Source organism: Bos grunniens, chromosome 16 (genome assembly GCF_055505025.1).
Source record: "Bos grunniens cultivar Pamir isolate PY7600 chromosome 16, Bosgru_T2T1.0, whole genome shotgun sequence".
Taxonomy (NCBI): Eukaryota; Metazoa; Chordata; class Mammalia; order Artiodactyla; family Bovidae; genus Bos; species Bos grunniens.
The window spans coordinates 30,153,513-30,170,127 of NC_141180.1; the positions used below are offsets into that span (position 1 = coordinate 30,153,513).

General features: G+C 50.9%; 1 protein-coding gene across 3 annotated transcripts in view; it reads right to left on the reverse strand.

Annotated features, from left to right (window-relative positions):
- Positions 1–2,252: 2,252 nt before the first annotated feature.
- GNB1 (G protein subunit beta 1) overlaps positions 2,253–16,615 on the reverse strand; it is a 79,113-nt gene continuing 64,750 nt past the window's right edge. For all 3 annotated transcript variants that reach the window (XM_086344124.1, XM_086344125.1, XM_086344127.1), the window contains 7 exons: positions 14,603–14,666; positions 13,372–13,534; positions 7,396–7,462; positions 5,838–6,039; positions 4,908–5,124; positions 4,121–4,236; positions 2,253–3,901 (listed from right to left, as the gene is read on the reverse strand). In XM_086344124.1, coding sequence (XP_086200250.1) covers positions 4,130–4,236; positions 4,908–5,124; positions 5,838–6,039; positions 7,396–7,462; positions 13,372–13,534; positions 14,603–14,666 — 820 coding nt within the window. In that variant the 3' untranslated portion in view covers positions 2,253–3,901; positions 4,121–4,129. The remainder of the gene's footprint in view (positions 3,902–4,120; positions 4,237–4,907; positions 5,125–5,837; positions 6,040–7,395; positions 7,463–13,371; positions 13,535–14,602; positions 14,667–16,615) is intronic.

The window sequence follows — 16,615 nt, forward strand, 5'->3', positions numbered from 1 at the left end:
CAACACCTGAAAAGGGAAGTGGCTGAGACATGGAGTCTCCCTGTGGACAGGGGGTGTCCCCCAGTGCTGGCCTCCAGCCAACAGGCCCTGGTTGCTGACCCCTCCTGTCCCACCCTTCCCAGTCCTCCCCTGGGACCAGTGTCCGGAACTGCCCACTTGGAACACAATACTGCAGGAAACCAAACCTTCAGGCGCAGGGGCGTGCATGTATTTGCATGGGCATGCCCTGCCAAGAGCCCAGAAGAGCACCAGCAGAGGGAACCTGGGCCGAGGGAGCATAAAGCATGGGCCTGCGGTGGGGGTGGAGGGTTCTCTGATAGTGCAGCCCCCACTCCAGCACCTCACACACGTGGGACTCACCAAGTTCTCACAAGGCCTCACAGAACAGGTGCCATTTGTTGTTGCAGTTTTCTTGCAGGGAATCCCAGGCACAGAGAGGCCAAGTAACTGGCCCCAGGTCACACTGGAAGGATGTGAAAGAGGATTTTCTGCCCCTTTCATTTGGCTGGACTCCAGGAGTGGGGAATAGTGGAGATGTGGGGGAGTTGGAGCAAGAGTGGTGGGGCAGGGCAGCCTTTTCCTGCTCTCACACGTCAGGAGGGGCCCAGGGGGTGGGCACAGGGGCTCTGAGGACCTCCCTATGTGCTCCCCATGGAGGGTCAGGAATTGTGTGGGTGCTGGTTCTGGGTAGGGGGGACACCACGTGTGCATTTGAGAACCGAGGTAGGGGCCCAGGTGATTCCAGGCTCCCTGCAAGGACTTTGTGTCCAGCAACCAAGGGTCCAGGGCAGAGTATGGACATCACACCTGATAGAGGAATGCCCACCAGAGCCAGCGGCTACTTTGGACGCTAGGGACGGAGGCTGTGGGATGAGGCTGGAGGAAGAAAGGAGAAGAGTAGGCGCCCTGGAGGGGAGGTGGGACAGGGGGATGTCACGTCCCAGGTGCATCCAGGCCCTGGGAGCCGCGTGCTTGTGCCAAGGGTCTTGGGCTTCCAGCGTCAAGTCCGAGGATCACGCTGGGCAGCACAGTGCCAGTGGTGTCACTTCACACCTCTGGCTGGCTGCCTGCCCTCAGCGTCCCCAACACCCATTTTCAGTGACCACTTTCCTGAGAAGGTGGGCCAGTGGCCTCAAGGCAGCAGAGGACTCAGTCTCAGCATCCCCAGCCCCAGCTCCAGCTCAGAGGATCCCTGGGTGAGCTGGTCCTTGCAGAGGCTCCTGTGCCCACCTGCTCCCTCTGCAGGTGGCCAGCAGCAGGTGTGCCCTGTGCCAGGATAAAGGCTTCCGGACCCCAGGAGATCCTCTCTCCCCCACCTCAGACTGCCAGCCCAGGGAGCACCTTAGATGCTCTCTGGCATTCTGTGAGGCAGTTGGCAGTTAAAACATTCAAGTAACAGATTTATTCCAGAGAGAAGTGGGGGCGGAGGTTGAAACCAGGTGAACCCACTGTTCAGGCTGTCAGTCACCCAGAAACTGCACCCATGGTCCTTGCAGAAGCAACCCCTGAGAAGGTGCCAGTCCCAGCCATCCCTCCCCAGGGGCAAAGCTGAGGGGGGAGGCAGCGTGGACCTGGTGCCTGTGTCTTCCTGATCCTCGGAAATGGGAGATTCAGGTGGGAACGCTTCCCACTGAGACCAGTCTTCACTTATTCATGAACCTGACCCAGGGGAATACTGAGGCAGCCTTCACAACCTTATGGAACACCGAGGGCTGAAAGAAAACTGTCCTGCAGCAGAAGCAGGCCTCGATCCTGTGGCGGGGGTGGGGGTGGAGTGAGGGGCTCTCCTCACTGAAGTGCACCGTTTCTCATGTGAGGGGGGCTGATGCTCATTCTTTATTGTAAAATGCAGTTCTTTTCATTCAAATATGAAAACAGTCTGATCTGAAGAGAAGTATTGTCTATTGAGTAAGGTCCTTCGTATCTTGGGGAGGGAAGGGGGGGTGCGTGGCTCAGGCTCAGGAGAGGAAAGGACAGATTGCTGCCCAGGGACAAAGGGCCAGGGCTGGCAGGATGCCACTGCTCTGCAGGCCCATCTGAGGACCAGCCACCCTTTCATGGGTAAACGCCGGGAGTTGGTGATGGACAGGGAGGCCTGGCGTGCTGCGGTTCATGGGGTCGCAGAGTTGGACACGACTAAGTGACTGAACTGTGATGGGGACAAGGGACATGGACAGAAGAGTGTGCAGCAGGGGAGGCAGCTGCCTCCAGACACCGAAACAGCCCCACAAATGAGCAGTCACGCCAAGATCCCTCATGTCAAACTGCTTTATTACATCTTAAATAACAGTACAGTTGAATATAGGATCTATCTTGCATCCAGCTTCCTTGCAGTACATTGACTTTAAAATTAAATACAAAAGGTGAGGGACAGGGTGCAGAGAGCTCTACAGAGGTGCCGACGGGGGCGGGGGCTCATCCCACTCTCTGCGGGTCCAGGGCACAGGGCGCACAGGATGGTGCAAACACAGGTGGAGAAGCCACTGCTGCCGCTACGGGGGCGCTGGTACGGGGAGGAGGCCCGCATTGTCCCAGCACCGCTGCCCAACACTGGACGCGCACGGAACCAGGGACATCTGCGTGTTAGAAAAGTGGTCTGCCTCAGCACAAAGGCTGGTTCCCGGGAGAGGTGGGCCGTGAGGAATCCATAAGGGAGGCCAGGGACTCCGTTCCCTGTACACCCCCCACCCCATCCAACAACGATTTTGGAACAGGACTTGTTTTTTTAAAGAAAGAAAACAGTGACATCTCGCCAGGCGAGCGTGTAGAGCCGCTAACTGCACGGCCTCCAATGCGATGCGTGTGCACAGAGGGGCGACGCGAAGTGGACAGAGCGCGACGTCACAACTTCAAAGAGGTTATTTCTTAAAAGAAAAGGAACATCTAAGGACTGAGTCCTATATGCACTGTGAGCATTTCTACAGCATGCGGTTCTAAGAGCAAACCCACCCCATATGGCAAACGATCAGGTTTTTTAAAATTTAACTTAGAAAGTTTGAGATCATTATTTTCAAAACATTGATTTGTACATTGTTTCATACACAAATAACTGACTGACTCTCCACGCACAGGACGGCACCGCTCTTGAGGACGGAGGCTCGTGATGGCCGGGCGGGGCACAGGGTAGTGTCGCGCTGTTGTGTCAGCCTCCCTCCAACTTCACAAGGAGACCGGGTGAGACTAAAAACCAAACTGAGGGGAGAGGGTGGGTTGGGGGAAAGGCGCCTGACGCGGCCACTGTTCGTCCGCGTGCTCAGTTCCTTGACTTCTCAGCATCATCCTTCTACACCATGCGCACGACGGTCATGTGACACGAGACGGAAGTAAAAAAACCAGGGACTAAATTTACATCATTAACAATCTCAGAGAGGCCACACCAGACCCTCCTTCTGTTTAACTACGAGCAGAAAGAAATATATTTTAAGAAGGAAATATGAATCATGTCTGCAAAATCCTGTTACAAACACAATCTAGAATTCAGAGTCAATTACAAGATGAAGTCCTCAAATTGTTTTGCATGAACATCACCAAACAGGATTATTGATCAAGATTTCAAATAAACTAGTAAAAAGGTGTGTCTGTCTTACAATTACACTCAAGTTTACCTTCTTGTTAACATTTTTATTATAGTATTTCCTTTTAAATTCATTCAAAACAAACAAAAAAAGAAAACAAAGACAATGGTCCCGGAAGGAATGCACGATTCGTTTTAGTTACAGCACAGAGATTCTTCTCTCAGTGGGAATTGTGCTCTTGGTTTCAGCAATAAGTGAGGGGAAGGTCTTGCCCTTTTGAAGTTCTGAGGGGTGCAGGGCGTCCGCGTTAGTAGGGGTAGATGGGAAATGCTATCTGCAACGCTCCAAGGCTGGAATGGTCTTCCAGTCACTGTGGCGTCCACCTGCTGTTTTAAACAGAATTGAGAGACCATGAAGAGTGGCATGGCAGCTGTACCCGCTCAGGATGGGGGCACAGCAAGTACTCAGGCTAACCACAGAGCTCACCTGCCTGCGAGCCCAGAGCAGCCACATCCAAATGACTCCAGGAGCCCCAACCCACAGCTCCCCCCATGTTGTGAGAAACGTGGCGCTGCAAGCAGGGAAGGGTGTGGGCTGCCTCTTACCTGTCAGGGTTAGTTCCAGATTTTGAGGAAGCTGTCCCAGGATCCCGTCGCCACGGCCATCCCGTCATCAGTTACCCCCAGGCAGCTCACGCGGTTGTCATGCCCGGCCAAGACCCCTGGGGGCAGAGGACAGTGTGGTCAGCCTGGGGTCCAGCCACTTGCTGAAGTGGACCCAGAAACCCCCACATCCAGTCCCTGCCAGGCCTTGGTGGTGAGGAAAGGATCCCAACACAAAGAGCACAGCACAGAGGGTGGGCCTTCAGGACAGGCACAGCGACCCCCTCCCCCCAGACAGGGCGCCCTGTGACACTCAGTGGTCAGTGCTTGGACAATCATCAGCCACGTCTTTCCAGAGGAATCTGAAGCTGTATCTCAGAGCACCCCGTGATCTCAGGACAGAGGCTGCAGACCTGGGGGCACTCAGGGGAGCAGGAGAAGAAGAGGGGCCCCCAGAGAAGGCCACAGGCCAACAGCCATGCTCCCTCTCCAGCACTGAGACAGCAAGTTCTCATCTGCACAACTTCCTTCAGTACACTTGACAACCACATACTTCACTTTGCGCTCCAACCTGTGCTTCCAGGGGTCCCTGCTGAACCTGTGCCCCAGCTCTACAATGGGAGGGTGTTACGAGGACGTGGCTGGCCTGGTCCTGCCTGCATGAGCCACATGGCACCGCCAAGAGCTTCTGGTGCCAGGGCCTGGCTCCTGTCCTTCTGCCAGCCCACATGTCGCAGCTGACATGTGCCCCATCTATCTGCAGACCCAGCGAGGCCCGGCAGCTGCCTACCTGCCCTGTCGGCCTTGAGGGCGTCCCAGACGTTGCAGTTGAAGTCGTCGTACCCTGCGAGAAGGAGGCGCCCGCTCTTGGAGAAGGAGACGGAGGTGATCCCGCAGATGATGTTGTCATGGGAGTAGGTCATGAGCTCCTGGTCCGCACGGAGGTCGAACAGCCGGCAGGTGGCATCGTCTGAGCCAGTGGCAAATGCATTGCCGTTCGGGAAGAACTGTAAAGAGCAAGCAAGCCGCGACAGTTTGCAAATGGACAGAAAGAAACACTGGAAACACAGACTGCCCCACGCAGGGTACTGTGGGCATAGGAGTTGGAGACCAGCTAGGACCAGGCTCTGGCCGCAACAGCAGACGCTGTGCAGGGACCAGGAGGGACCAGACCTGGGCAAAGAGTTGGCTTCCCGTCACCATCATGGTCCCAAGGAACAGCAAGAGTGTGGCTGTCGCCCACGGCTGGGTGCCCACAGGCGCTGGAGTCAGGCCACCTGACCACATGAAGGATGGCTCAGCAAGCAGACACTTTCTCCCCCTCCCCACCTCCAGCTCCTCAGATGGCCAGGCCCTCCTGTCAGGGCAACGTGGACGGGGGCGGGCTCCCTCCACTGCTGTGCCCTCAGAGCCCCACAGAGGCTGGCCTGACAGGGTCAGTTACGGGACTATTTGCCCTCGACGGGAGGAAGCCTCATGGTCAGTCACTGGTCGGTCACCCTGGGAGTAGAACACATGCGGGCCTCACTGGGACAGAGCGAATCACAGCCAAGTCTCCCACAGGGAGTTTTTGTCCATTCGACTGTATTTGCATAGAAAAGAGTGAACACCTAGCCCTGAAAACATTTTCCAACTGGCTGACACAGCTGCAGCTCCTGAGGACTCCAACCTGCTGACGGCCAGCCAGGGGCCCTGACCCACACCTGTGACCTCAACTCACACAGATGGCATTGATATCGGACTCATGGCCGGTGAAGGTTTGCCGGCACATCCCTTCTCGCACGTCCCAGAGTTTGGCTGAAGCGTCACAAGCACCAGAGACAAACAGTCTGGTGTCCGGAGCGAGTGAAAGGCTCATGACGTCTCCGGTGTGTCCAGTGAATGTGGTCGTCTGCTGGCCAGTCTCGATGTCCCACAGGGCACTAGAACAGAGCAACGACAGGGGTCACCCCCTTGCTTGGAAGACCAGACACGCAACAAACTCCCTCAAACCCCCAGGCCTGCAGCCAACATCCACACTTCACGTAAGACAGATCCGCATCCTGTAGTGACTTTGCTCAAATGGGTTGTTACAGAGCCAAGCACACACACGACATGGGTGAGTCCACCTGGGGCTTCTCTGATTCTCACACCAGCTCACACATCAGCAGAAGAGGGAGCTGAGTCCCAGTCCAGCGGGGACACTTGTGGGCTGGGCCGCACACCTGAGCCCTGCAGGGGCTCATAAGGGGCAGCAGAAGGCCTCCAGTTGGTGCCCCTGCTGGACAGCTCCATGCCCACCGGAGCCCAGAGGCTGGGTCACTCCATGGGGAGAGCACTCCATGGGACAGAGCCAAGGTTGGGGCCCATGGCTATCAGCTCGAGAGGCTACTCTAGGCCAGAGAAAAGTGAGACACAGCAGTGTGGCAAGGACGCATGCACTGTTTCTGTGCTTCCCCGACAGAAGCAAGGCCATCAGATGCTCCTTGTTCCCTGTCGGCCTCACAGAAAACCAGCTCAACCCAGCCCCCACATCCAAGCATGGGGGACCCCTCTCTAGGGCCTGAGGGACAAGCAGGAAGGAAGAAAGACAACCCCTCCACCCCAAGTCCAAAAAACATCCCTCCCAAGTGAAAAAGCTTCCAAAAATACCTTCTAATCAGAGGTTCTTCCCAAACTGGCAGTTAAGACAGACTGCAGATCTTCAGTGAGCATACACACGAAGGACACCTTACCGAGCAGGGCTGGCCAGGGGTCCCGCCCTCCCATGTGGCCTGCTGGCTCTCAGCCACCGCATCTTGCCTCAAAGAACCAGAAAAACCCACAGGGACAGTGGGAGCCTGAAATGACTCAACTTCTCAATGATTTTAAAGGATGTGTGTTGGTGCCACAAGTGAACACTTCACAGAGTTTCAGTGTCTTCCACCAATAAGGTGGAGGAAACTCCTGGGACACCTGCTACTTTGAAGCTGTGCTCAGAGCCCAGAGGGAGGCAGCGCTCACCTGAGGGGGCTGAAGCACACCCCCCAAGGCTATTAACTGTGGCCCAGGAAGGTGAACTGTGAGGAAGAGACAAGCAGGTGTTCCACGCAGAGCTCTCGTTTCAAAATCAGTTCTTAGTTGTTCAAAACTGAAACTTCACATCTACACAGATCACCACAAACTGGCCCACCTCTCTGCACCATGTCTGAAGCCCCAGAGCCGTGTCCAGTTACAGTGGCCTAGCTGAGGGCTTTCCTGTGGCTCAGCTGCGCGGCGGGGAGAACAGTGTGAGACAGGTTCAGCGCACTAGGACTCACCAGGTGGTGTCTCCAGAGCTGGTAACGATCTGATTGTCATCCAGAAAACGGCAGCAGGACAGGTAACCTGGAAAACAGACCCAACAATGGCCCCAGCTGTAAGCACCTGACTCTACATCTTGTAAATGGAGTGACCACTGTGGGAAGGCCCACGCAAGGTGAGGCAAACGCCACGTCCACTACCTCTGGCCCTGCCCTGTGTGCTGGAAAGAGGGACAAAGCCACACAGACTGCAGGCACTGCGGGCAATAGCAGAGCCACAGGACTGGGCACCAGGAGGAAGGAGGCGCCCTGAGCACACACACGTCCTCCCGGCCCCTGACGTGGCAGGAGGAGCCAGGACGGAGGGTCTGCAGGGGCAAGAGACTGGGGTGCAGAGACGGAGGCAGACCTGCTTCTGTGGGACAAGTGCGGGCTCAGCGTGGAAACCGCTGTGTGTCACTCAGTTCCGCGACCCCAACAGCATGAGAGGTGAGGCAGAGCCTCGCACCAAGGCCAGGTCCCAGCCTGCATCCCCTTTTGGAATAAGGAAGGGCAAACACGAAGAAGATCCATTCTGTAGGGCCTACATTTGATTTCTCCTGAATAAGCCCTGTTCACCACCATCTCTGTTGTCTTAGCACAAGTGACTCTGAGGACTGCATATATGGAGTGAGCACCCCACCCGGGAGGCCCAGGGACAGTGGCAGGGCAGCCCCTGACCCCAGCCGGCTCTTCCCAGGCCACACAGAGCCACGTGTGATGCTGTGTCACTCAGTAAAACCAAAAACAAAATACACACCAAGAGAGGAGAAGCCTGATGACAGCTGCTGATATGGAAAGCATAAGGTTGTTGAGAAAACAAAGCCTTTACCTAACATATTACCTCACTGTCTCCCATAGAAGAAAGAGAGACAATTTCAGAATATCAGTTCTGTGCCTAGACAAGGACATGTGGTCAAGTGCTCCCCAGAGTCCACATCATGTCCACAGGACACCGGGGACCACATGGGTGCCCTCAGGGGCTCCTCCCAAGGTCCCCGAGCTCCTCTCCAAGAACAGCTCTCACTTCCTGGCACACTGCCACCCTCATACAAGCCAGTCTTCCAGGATCCAGTCCTGGAGCCTCCAGCACTACCCTGTCCGACTGGAGAGCACAGCCGACTGGAAAGAGCACTGTGCTTGTGTGCTCTTAACAAAATCCCTTCCCCTTGGGTGTATATGAATTTATGTGTACCTGTATGTGTGTGCCCTCACCAGAACCCTTCCTCATGGGGGTGTGTGTGTGTGTATGTGTGTGTGTGTGCGTGTTTGTGCATTGTGTGCACCCTAAGTAGAATCCCTTTCCCAAGAGTGTGGGTGTGTGCACGTGAGTGTGCCTGTGTGCCCTCAGCAGGACCTCTTCCCTGCAGTTTGTGTGTGCACATGTATCCCTGTGTGTGTCCTCAGCAGAAAGGTGGCTGGCCCAGGCACTGGTGCCTTTCCAGAGTCCCAGAGGGTCAGGGAAACAGACAAACATGGCACTGAGTGGGGGTGTGCAGGGCCTCTCTGAGACCCGAGTGGCAGCAGGACGGCCTGATGGAGGGACGAGCAGGCCACGGTCCAGAGGGAGGAGGCCTGGGATGAAGCAGGACGGGCCCTCTCTCCTCCTACAGCCCACCCTGCTGGCTCCTGTCACGGAAAAAGGAACCAACAGGCCAGGGGCCCCGGACAGCAAAGACAGCCAGCCCACAAACATGAAGCACTCGCCACCGCAGGACGGCGGGCCATCACGGCCCCAAGGAAGTTCGGGCTAAACTCCTGACCAGGCGATCCCAGGAAGACACTCGTCTGCACTGGGATGGGAGGGTCAGGAAAGAAAAAGGCACTTTCAGGGCATTACTGATTTCTCAAACACATGATCTAATAATGCCTTTTTGCCAAAACAGCACTCAAAAGGTTATTCTGTATGTAATGTAGTCTCAACAACAACAAACACTCAGTCTCAAGGCTGGATGCTCAGTCCCTGAGTAGTTTCCAGAGGGCACCTTGCACTCTGCAAGACAGACAACTTAGATGAGACATGTGAGGACAGAGCGCCGTCTGACAGGTGCTCCCTCGGCCCCGCAAGCGCTCCCACAGCCTGGGTGGCCAACTTGAGAGAAGGAATCTCGGCTTGCTCCAGGTGGGCCCCGTATCTTATGGAAACAACAGCAACATGAAACTGCTCACAAGAGCCTCCTTCTTGAGGCTGTACAAGCTTGATGCCTGCCCCGACTCTGCAGACACCACCAAGCATGAGGGCCTGCTGAGAAGAGCACCCAGATGGGTTTTATTGCAACTGAGTTCTAAGATCCTTCAAGAAAATGTCCCAACCCTGGCTTAATGCTCAGGCCTGAGACGCCTGAATGAGGGGTACCAATGCCCTCAGATGAAGTTAGGAAGGACAGAGACGAGACAGACCACACATGCTCCAATCTACTGAGTCCACTGACCTTTCACACCCTCGCCCGACTAAAGGGAGGCTACGTGAAGCTCATCGAACATTAACCTTTACTGATCTGAAGCATCATGTCTGAAGTCACAAATACCCTTAAGATGTCGAATGTTTAAAACATACCACTCAGCTCTCAAGAAGTAAGAGTTCACAATGCATGAAGGAAACACAATTTCTAATGCATTCTAATACTAGTTTTATTTTTTCTTTCAACAAACAAAGTGTTAAAAAATTTAAAAGATTTAATTAAAAATGGAAGTCCATACACTGAACTGGATAATAAAAGATTGATAAATAGTAAGAACGTTTTTTAAGTGTTGTGAGTTCACTGACACTGTAAGCAAAAGTGTCTTATGAAGGGTGCTCACTGGACAGAAGCCCCGTTCACAAGGATGGGGCAGGCAGGCTAGGCTGGGTTCCACCCCCAGGAGTAACCTTCCTATAACAACTATGAGCTCTGGACAAATATAAAGCAAACTCCTACAAACACTGGAAGCAGCAGACAACAAACTGCAGGGAAGCCTGCACTTGGAGGCACTGGGGGACCTTGCTTTTCAGGTGCTGTGCCTGCAGGCAGGTCCCCTCCTGCGACAGCCACAACCACGCAGCCACACCTCAGACAGCATATCTGTGGCCCAACTTCCTTGAGCAGCCAGTTAAGGGTTCTGGGCAACCACAGCCAGAAAGTGAAAGAAGAAAACCTAGAAAGGAGAAAGCCATACAAGGCCCTAAAAAATCACACACCGACTCCCCCACATCTGTCCAAAGCACACACAGGCAAGGCAGCTGAGCCCACACAGCATGGCTGCTGCCCACAGGACCACACGGCAGGATTCCAGGAGAGTAGTCTGCACAATACAACAGCCGCAAAAGCCCAGGATACAAGTCAAATCACTAGATGCACCAAGAAGCAGGAAAATGTCACCTACATTTGAGAGGAAGGAGCCACCAAGACCAACCTCAAGGGACTGACTGCTAGAACTGGCAGACAAGAATTCTAAAGGCAGCTCTTGGAACAGCTGACAAAGATCCTATGCTCATTATAAATTAAAAAAGACAGGAAATCTCAGCAGAGAAACGAGAACCATTTTTTAAAAAGCAAACAAATTGTAGAATTGAACAAGTAAACATCTGACTTAAATGGCTTGCTGGGTGGTCTTAACACCACCATGGAGGTGACAGAAGTCACATGCACTAGAGGACGGCTATGGAGAAGCGGGAGGTGTAATCTAAGAGATGACGTGAATGCACAGCAGAGAGCACCAAGCACAGAAAGTGGACCTCTAAAATTTCCCCAATTTAGTGAAAGAGAAGTTTACCAAGTCAAGGTGTTGAAGCACAATAAACAAAGAAAATCACTCCAAGGCACATCAGTCAAACTGCTGAAAAATAAAGAAAAATCTTTAAAATGCTAAAAGAAAATAATACCAACCCCAATGAAATATATCAGCAAAAATATTCTTCAGGACTGAAGGATAGTCAGTATTTTCAGGTGAGGACAGACAGAATTCCTTGCTGAGATACAAACCAACTGTAAGAAGTGCTAAAGCAAGCCCCTCAGGCTGAAGGGCACCCAGGAGAAAGAGCATATCTACAGGAAGGAATGAGCACCAGAAATGGTACAGACTTGAGTAAATGTAAAAGACTATTCAATTTTCTTCAAATGGCTAAGCATGTTTAAAGGAAAAAGTGTAACAATATACTGGGGGCTTATAACACACAAGGATGCAAGACCTAAAAAAAGAAAAGTTTCTAAAGGGTAAGGAAGGGCAGGAAATGGACATTTATGGCTACAAGACTCTTGCCTTTCACATAAATGGACACAACAAAATTGGCCGCACCTTAAGAATCGTTAATGTACGCTGTAATCCCTACATAACCCCTAAAATATAATTCAAAGAGGTAACCAAGAAGCCAACAGATACAACTATAAAATAGAATTCTAAACAATCAGGTAACCCAAAAGAAGGCGGGAAAGGAGAGGTCATCATAAACCCCAGTCCATCTGTAATGCAGGGAGCAGACACGGAGCTCACACTACTAGAGAGACAGAGACATGCAGAGTAGACAACGGACTGTGTTTATAAACCCAGTTACGCAGACGGAAGAAATACACCATGCAAACAGTCAGCCTAAGAAGGCTGGAATGGTTGCAAGAACATCAGATAAAGCCTACTTTCCAGCAGAGGTTCTGAGAGAGGAAGAGGGTCAGTTCTTAAGAATGACAGTCAGGAACATAACTGCTTCCATTGACATAAGTCAGAATACAAGAAGCAGAAATGCCCAGAATGAAGGGAGAAAGAGAGAAATCCACCCCACCTCAGCAACTTACAAAACTAAAGACACAGAAAATGTGAATAGCGTCAAAGTCCTGCTCTGACAAACACACTGAGAACTGCCCCACAGCCTGGCCTCCTGAGCACACGCAGCACGTCCTTGTCAGACCACCTGCTCCTCGGGAAGTGAGCCTCCACAAATGTAAAAACTCAACCAATACAGAACATTGTTTCTGAACATAACTGCATTTAATCAGAAACAACAGGTTATCAAAATGGTGCTAAACATATTTCCACTGAATGACAACATAGCTAAAGCCACACTTGGAGGGGAGTTTACAGCTTTAAAGGCTCAATTTGAAAAAGAAGGAAGGCCTAAGGTTCCACCTTAATAAGAAGCTAGAGTTAAGAAGGAAGCAACCCCAAAGCCAACAAAAGGCAGGAAATGACACAGAACAGAAATCAGTACAATACAGGCAGTGTATCTTTAAAAATTTAAGAATATACAATTAACCGGCCAGAATCAATTTAACAGACACAATGCCTGAATGATGTCAAAAGGACGCCAGTAACTATGATAATTCTCTGGTTGCATGTGAAATACATGAGCAGAGGGTGTAGTTGTGAATGAGGATACAGCAAGAGAAGTAAAATAACTGGGGTGAGACCTTCTTTTCCAGAAATGTTATGTCTTTTGTAATGAATAATAATTGTCACAGGTAAATTGAACTTAAAACAACCCACTATCTAACAGTTCCAGCAGGCTCCGTTCAGGAGACCTGGGCCTACAGGACTGTTCCGCCCTGTGCAGCATGAGTGCTGGTCAGTAATCAGTCAGGGTGCGTGTGTGTGTGCACAAGTGGACACAGGTATGTGTAACATGCGTGTTTAGATTAGGAAACCCTTGTGGAAAAGTGCTCAAGATGGAAGATGGTTCAGAAGCAGAGAAGAGAATGAACTATGTCATGCTGATATGGAAAGAAGTGGGCCACCAGCTACTACACAGTGACCCAAGTACCCAGGATCCTTGAAAACCAGACACTATAGTGACTTAAACCCAAAGGCTTCCTACTGGTAAAAGTGTATCAAGGCCTGTCTTTGATTTCACTTTCAGAGTATCTCTGGCCATTACTGCAGCCAATCTCATAAAACAACTACTGAGAAGAGGCAAGTGTCCATAGAACGGAACTAATAATGCCTGGCCACAGCACACATGACTGTGACTTTATTGATGAGAATGTGTACCTGTGTGTCCAGCCAGCTCACGACTCACACGTACATTCCCTTCACGAGTTTTCAGATTGTAAATGGAGCAGATGTTATCCAGGCCTCCACAGGCCACGTAGTTCCCAGAAGGGGCATAAGCGCACGTCATGACCCACGAGGAGCGCAGAGGGATGGCATGGACCTGAAGGGCAGAACACACATGATGTGAGCGTGCGGCTCAGACACATCGCCTACCGACACTGGGATCCTGCTTCTTGTCTTCAACTGTCACTGCCCCAGAGGTGACACGGCAAGACACTGGCCAAAATTAGTTTGAAAATAATTTTTATGGGTAGCCAAATGAAGGAAAAATTTAATTAGAAATTCAGTGCTGCACAACAATTTAATGTAGAGTTTTTATTTTAATTGCTGCACTGCTTGGCTTTTAGGATCAGTTTCCTGACCAGGGATCAAACCCTGGCCTTTGGCAGTGAAAATGTGGAGTCATAACCACTGGCCCACCAGAGAATCCCAAATGCAGATTTATTACAGTCAGGCAGGCACTTCAGGAATACCAGCAAAGCCTCCAAATTGAAATTACATGTTAAGACGAAAACATTTCATTGGCCTATCAAAATGACTATAAAATTAATTCACAAACTCAAGTATTTTTAGTGAAGTAATCAAACTAGACATTACTATAATTAATCCTACAACACACCTCCCTGTGTTTGAGATTTAAGTACCGCAATCTTTTTATACACATTTGGTATTCTCCAGCAAAATACAACTGAATTTTGTCTGCTATACACATTTAGACCAACGACAATACTTTTTCCATTCAATATGGATTGAACAATCTTGGATTAAATTTTTTAAATAATTTATACTTTAAAGTATAATATCTTTCAGGTTATTTCTTGTGAAAACTAGTCACTAATGGAAAACTATACTTCTGCATTTTTAAATAAAACATGAGATTTCCCATGAGCTAAAATTGGATTCCTGGCTCCTAGAAACATGGAGGAGGCCCTCCCTCCACCTGCTTTGTAGGGAAGACCAACCATGCCATAAGAGTTCAGCCTGGCAGCACAGGCCACACGTGCCAGCTATGTGACCAGGTTTCCATCTGGCCCAAACCAACTTTACTCTAAAAGTGACACCCCTGTGCTCCTCCGCCCTCTCCTTTACAAACTGTACATAAGTGAACCCAGAGTTTAAACACCCGCCTTTGCCCGGGCTGGTCCAGGTCATGGTCTGCAGTGCCTACCTTGTTTGTGGTGTAGCTGTCCCAGATAATAAGTTTACCATCCTGCGAGGCACTGACTAGAAGCCTGGAGCAAAGAGACAAAAGCAAACTCGTCAGCAACACTGGAGCCTCCCCAAAGACAGCAAATGAAAACTAAATTCTCATGACAACTAACACATACTTCAATGGTACATTCCCTTGAGATAATCCCCAGCCAAGTTCTAATTGTTACACCAACTCTGAAAGCATGAGAAGAAAACACCCGCACAGGTAAGAGTGCAGGCCTGACGGTGCCTGTCTTCAGGTGCAGACCCAGCCGCAGCCCCTCAGCTATTCAGATAAGACACGCTGGTTGCCTAGAGCTGCTCTCTCGGGGTTTCTGGTCGCCATACACCAGATCTGAAGCCCACAGATCTTTCATGAGTCAAACGTGGTAGGAAATATTTAGTATATAATTTTATGCTCCATTCTGACACATAAAAATCATAAAGGACTAATAAGTTTTTAGATACTCAGAATTTATAACCCATTTCTCACCAAAATGGGAATCCAGGTCTCCTAGAACCATGAAGGAACTGCCTTCCCACCTGCCTTGAAAAGAGATGCCAATGTAAAGCACAGCTGTGCCTGGTCCCACAGAAGAGCCTAACGAACATTTTTTGTGCCAAGTTTCTTGCTCCTGTCAGTTGGGCTAAGCACAGACCCTGTGTGTTGAAGAGGTGCTTTGTCTGCATTTGCACAGAGGGACAGATGTTGCCAAAGGAAAGCATGACCAATAGGCAAAGGAACTGCAAACGCGAGTACTCCAGGAACCAGCCCCTCCTGGACAACCTGGGGACTCTGCCCTACAGGTGACGCTGCTCCAGGACGGGTGAGAAGGTACCCATGGAGAGACCGGTCAGTGGGGTGGACACGGAGAAGGGTCTGTCATTTCAGAGACTGCATCAAAACACGGTCTCAACCATCTCAGACACAAGTGCATTTGGCTTCTTGACCTGCTCAAACCTGGAGGTACCATCACTTGAGTCAGTCTGACAACTGATCTTATGTTCTGATGCACAGACTCCTTCATGTGGAGTCTGGCAGGGAATACACATGTGTTCAGCTCTGCATGACAACACTAATTCCAGTGCAGGCTCCAACTCTATTATTTTGGAGATGCAATTTCTTAAAGCAAATCCCTGCCTTGAGGTGCAGTTATAAATACATCAGGCACTTGAAAGACCCTGTGTATCAGATCAAGGGTCACTTGGCGGCTCTATTACTTTCAGCCCCTCTAAGTACAGGTTGGCTGGAACATCAGAGCCAACGTAAAGAAGCTCATCCCCTGGGAAGGTCACCTCTACAAAGGTCTCCTCGTCAGAAAGCTTAATATCTGCTGACGTGCCCAGGGTTGTAAACTTTAAGCAGCCCTGATCCCCCAGAAGGTGAGAGAAGACACACCTCTTAATCCCCAAGAGGACTGCCATGAGGCCCTGGCTCCTTCTGTCTCCCACCTCCTCGGAACACAGAGGCAGAGCCAGGAGAAGGCCGAAAGCCCCAGTCCGGGTCCCAAGGCCTCCCCTTCCTGCACACTCACAAGCCTGGATGGATTAGCAGTGTTTCCCTCTCAACTGTATCACTTTGGCAGATTTCAGAAAAGGGAGAAAAGGTTTAACATTAATTCACATGATTGAAAGAGACTCTCAAACATTATAAAAAGTAGACTTTATATATAAAAATTACAATACATTGATAAACATATTATACATGTAATACGTACTGACACAAACACACCCACACGCCTCACTGTGGGCATCTCCTATAGTTTTATCTCCCCCTGAAAAATTTCTAAATTTATTCACTTGTTTTTAAAGTATTTATTTATCTGGCTGTGCCAGGTCTTGGCTGTGGCACGAAGGATCTCCAGTCTTCATTGGGGCATGTGAACTCTTAGTTGTGGCATGTGGGATCTAGTTCCCTGACCAGGAATCAAATACAGGCCCCTGCACTGGGAACGTGGAGTCTTACCTACTGGACCACCAGGCAAGTCCC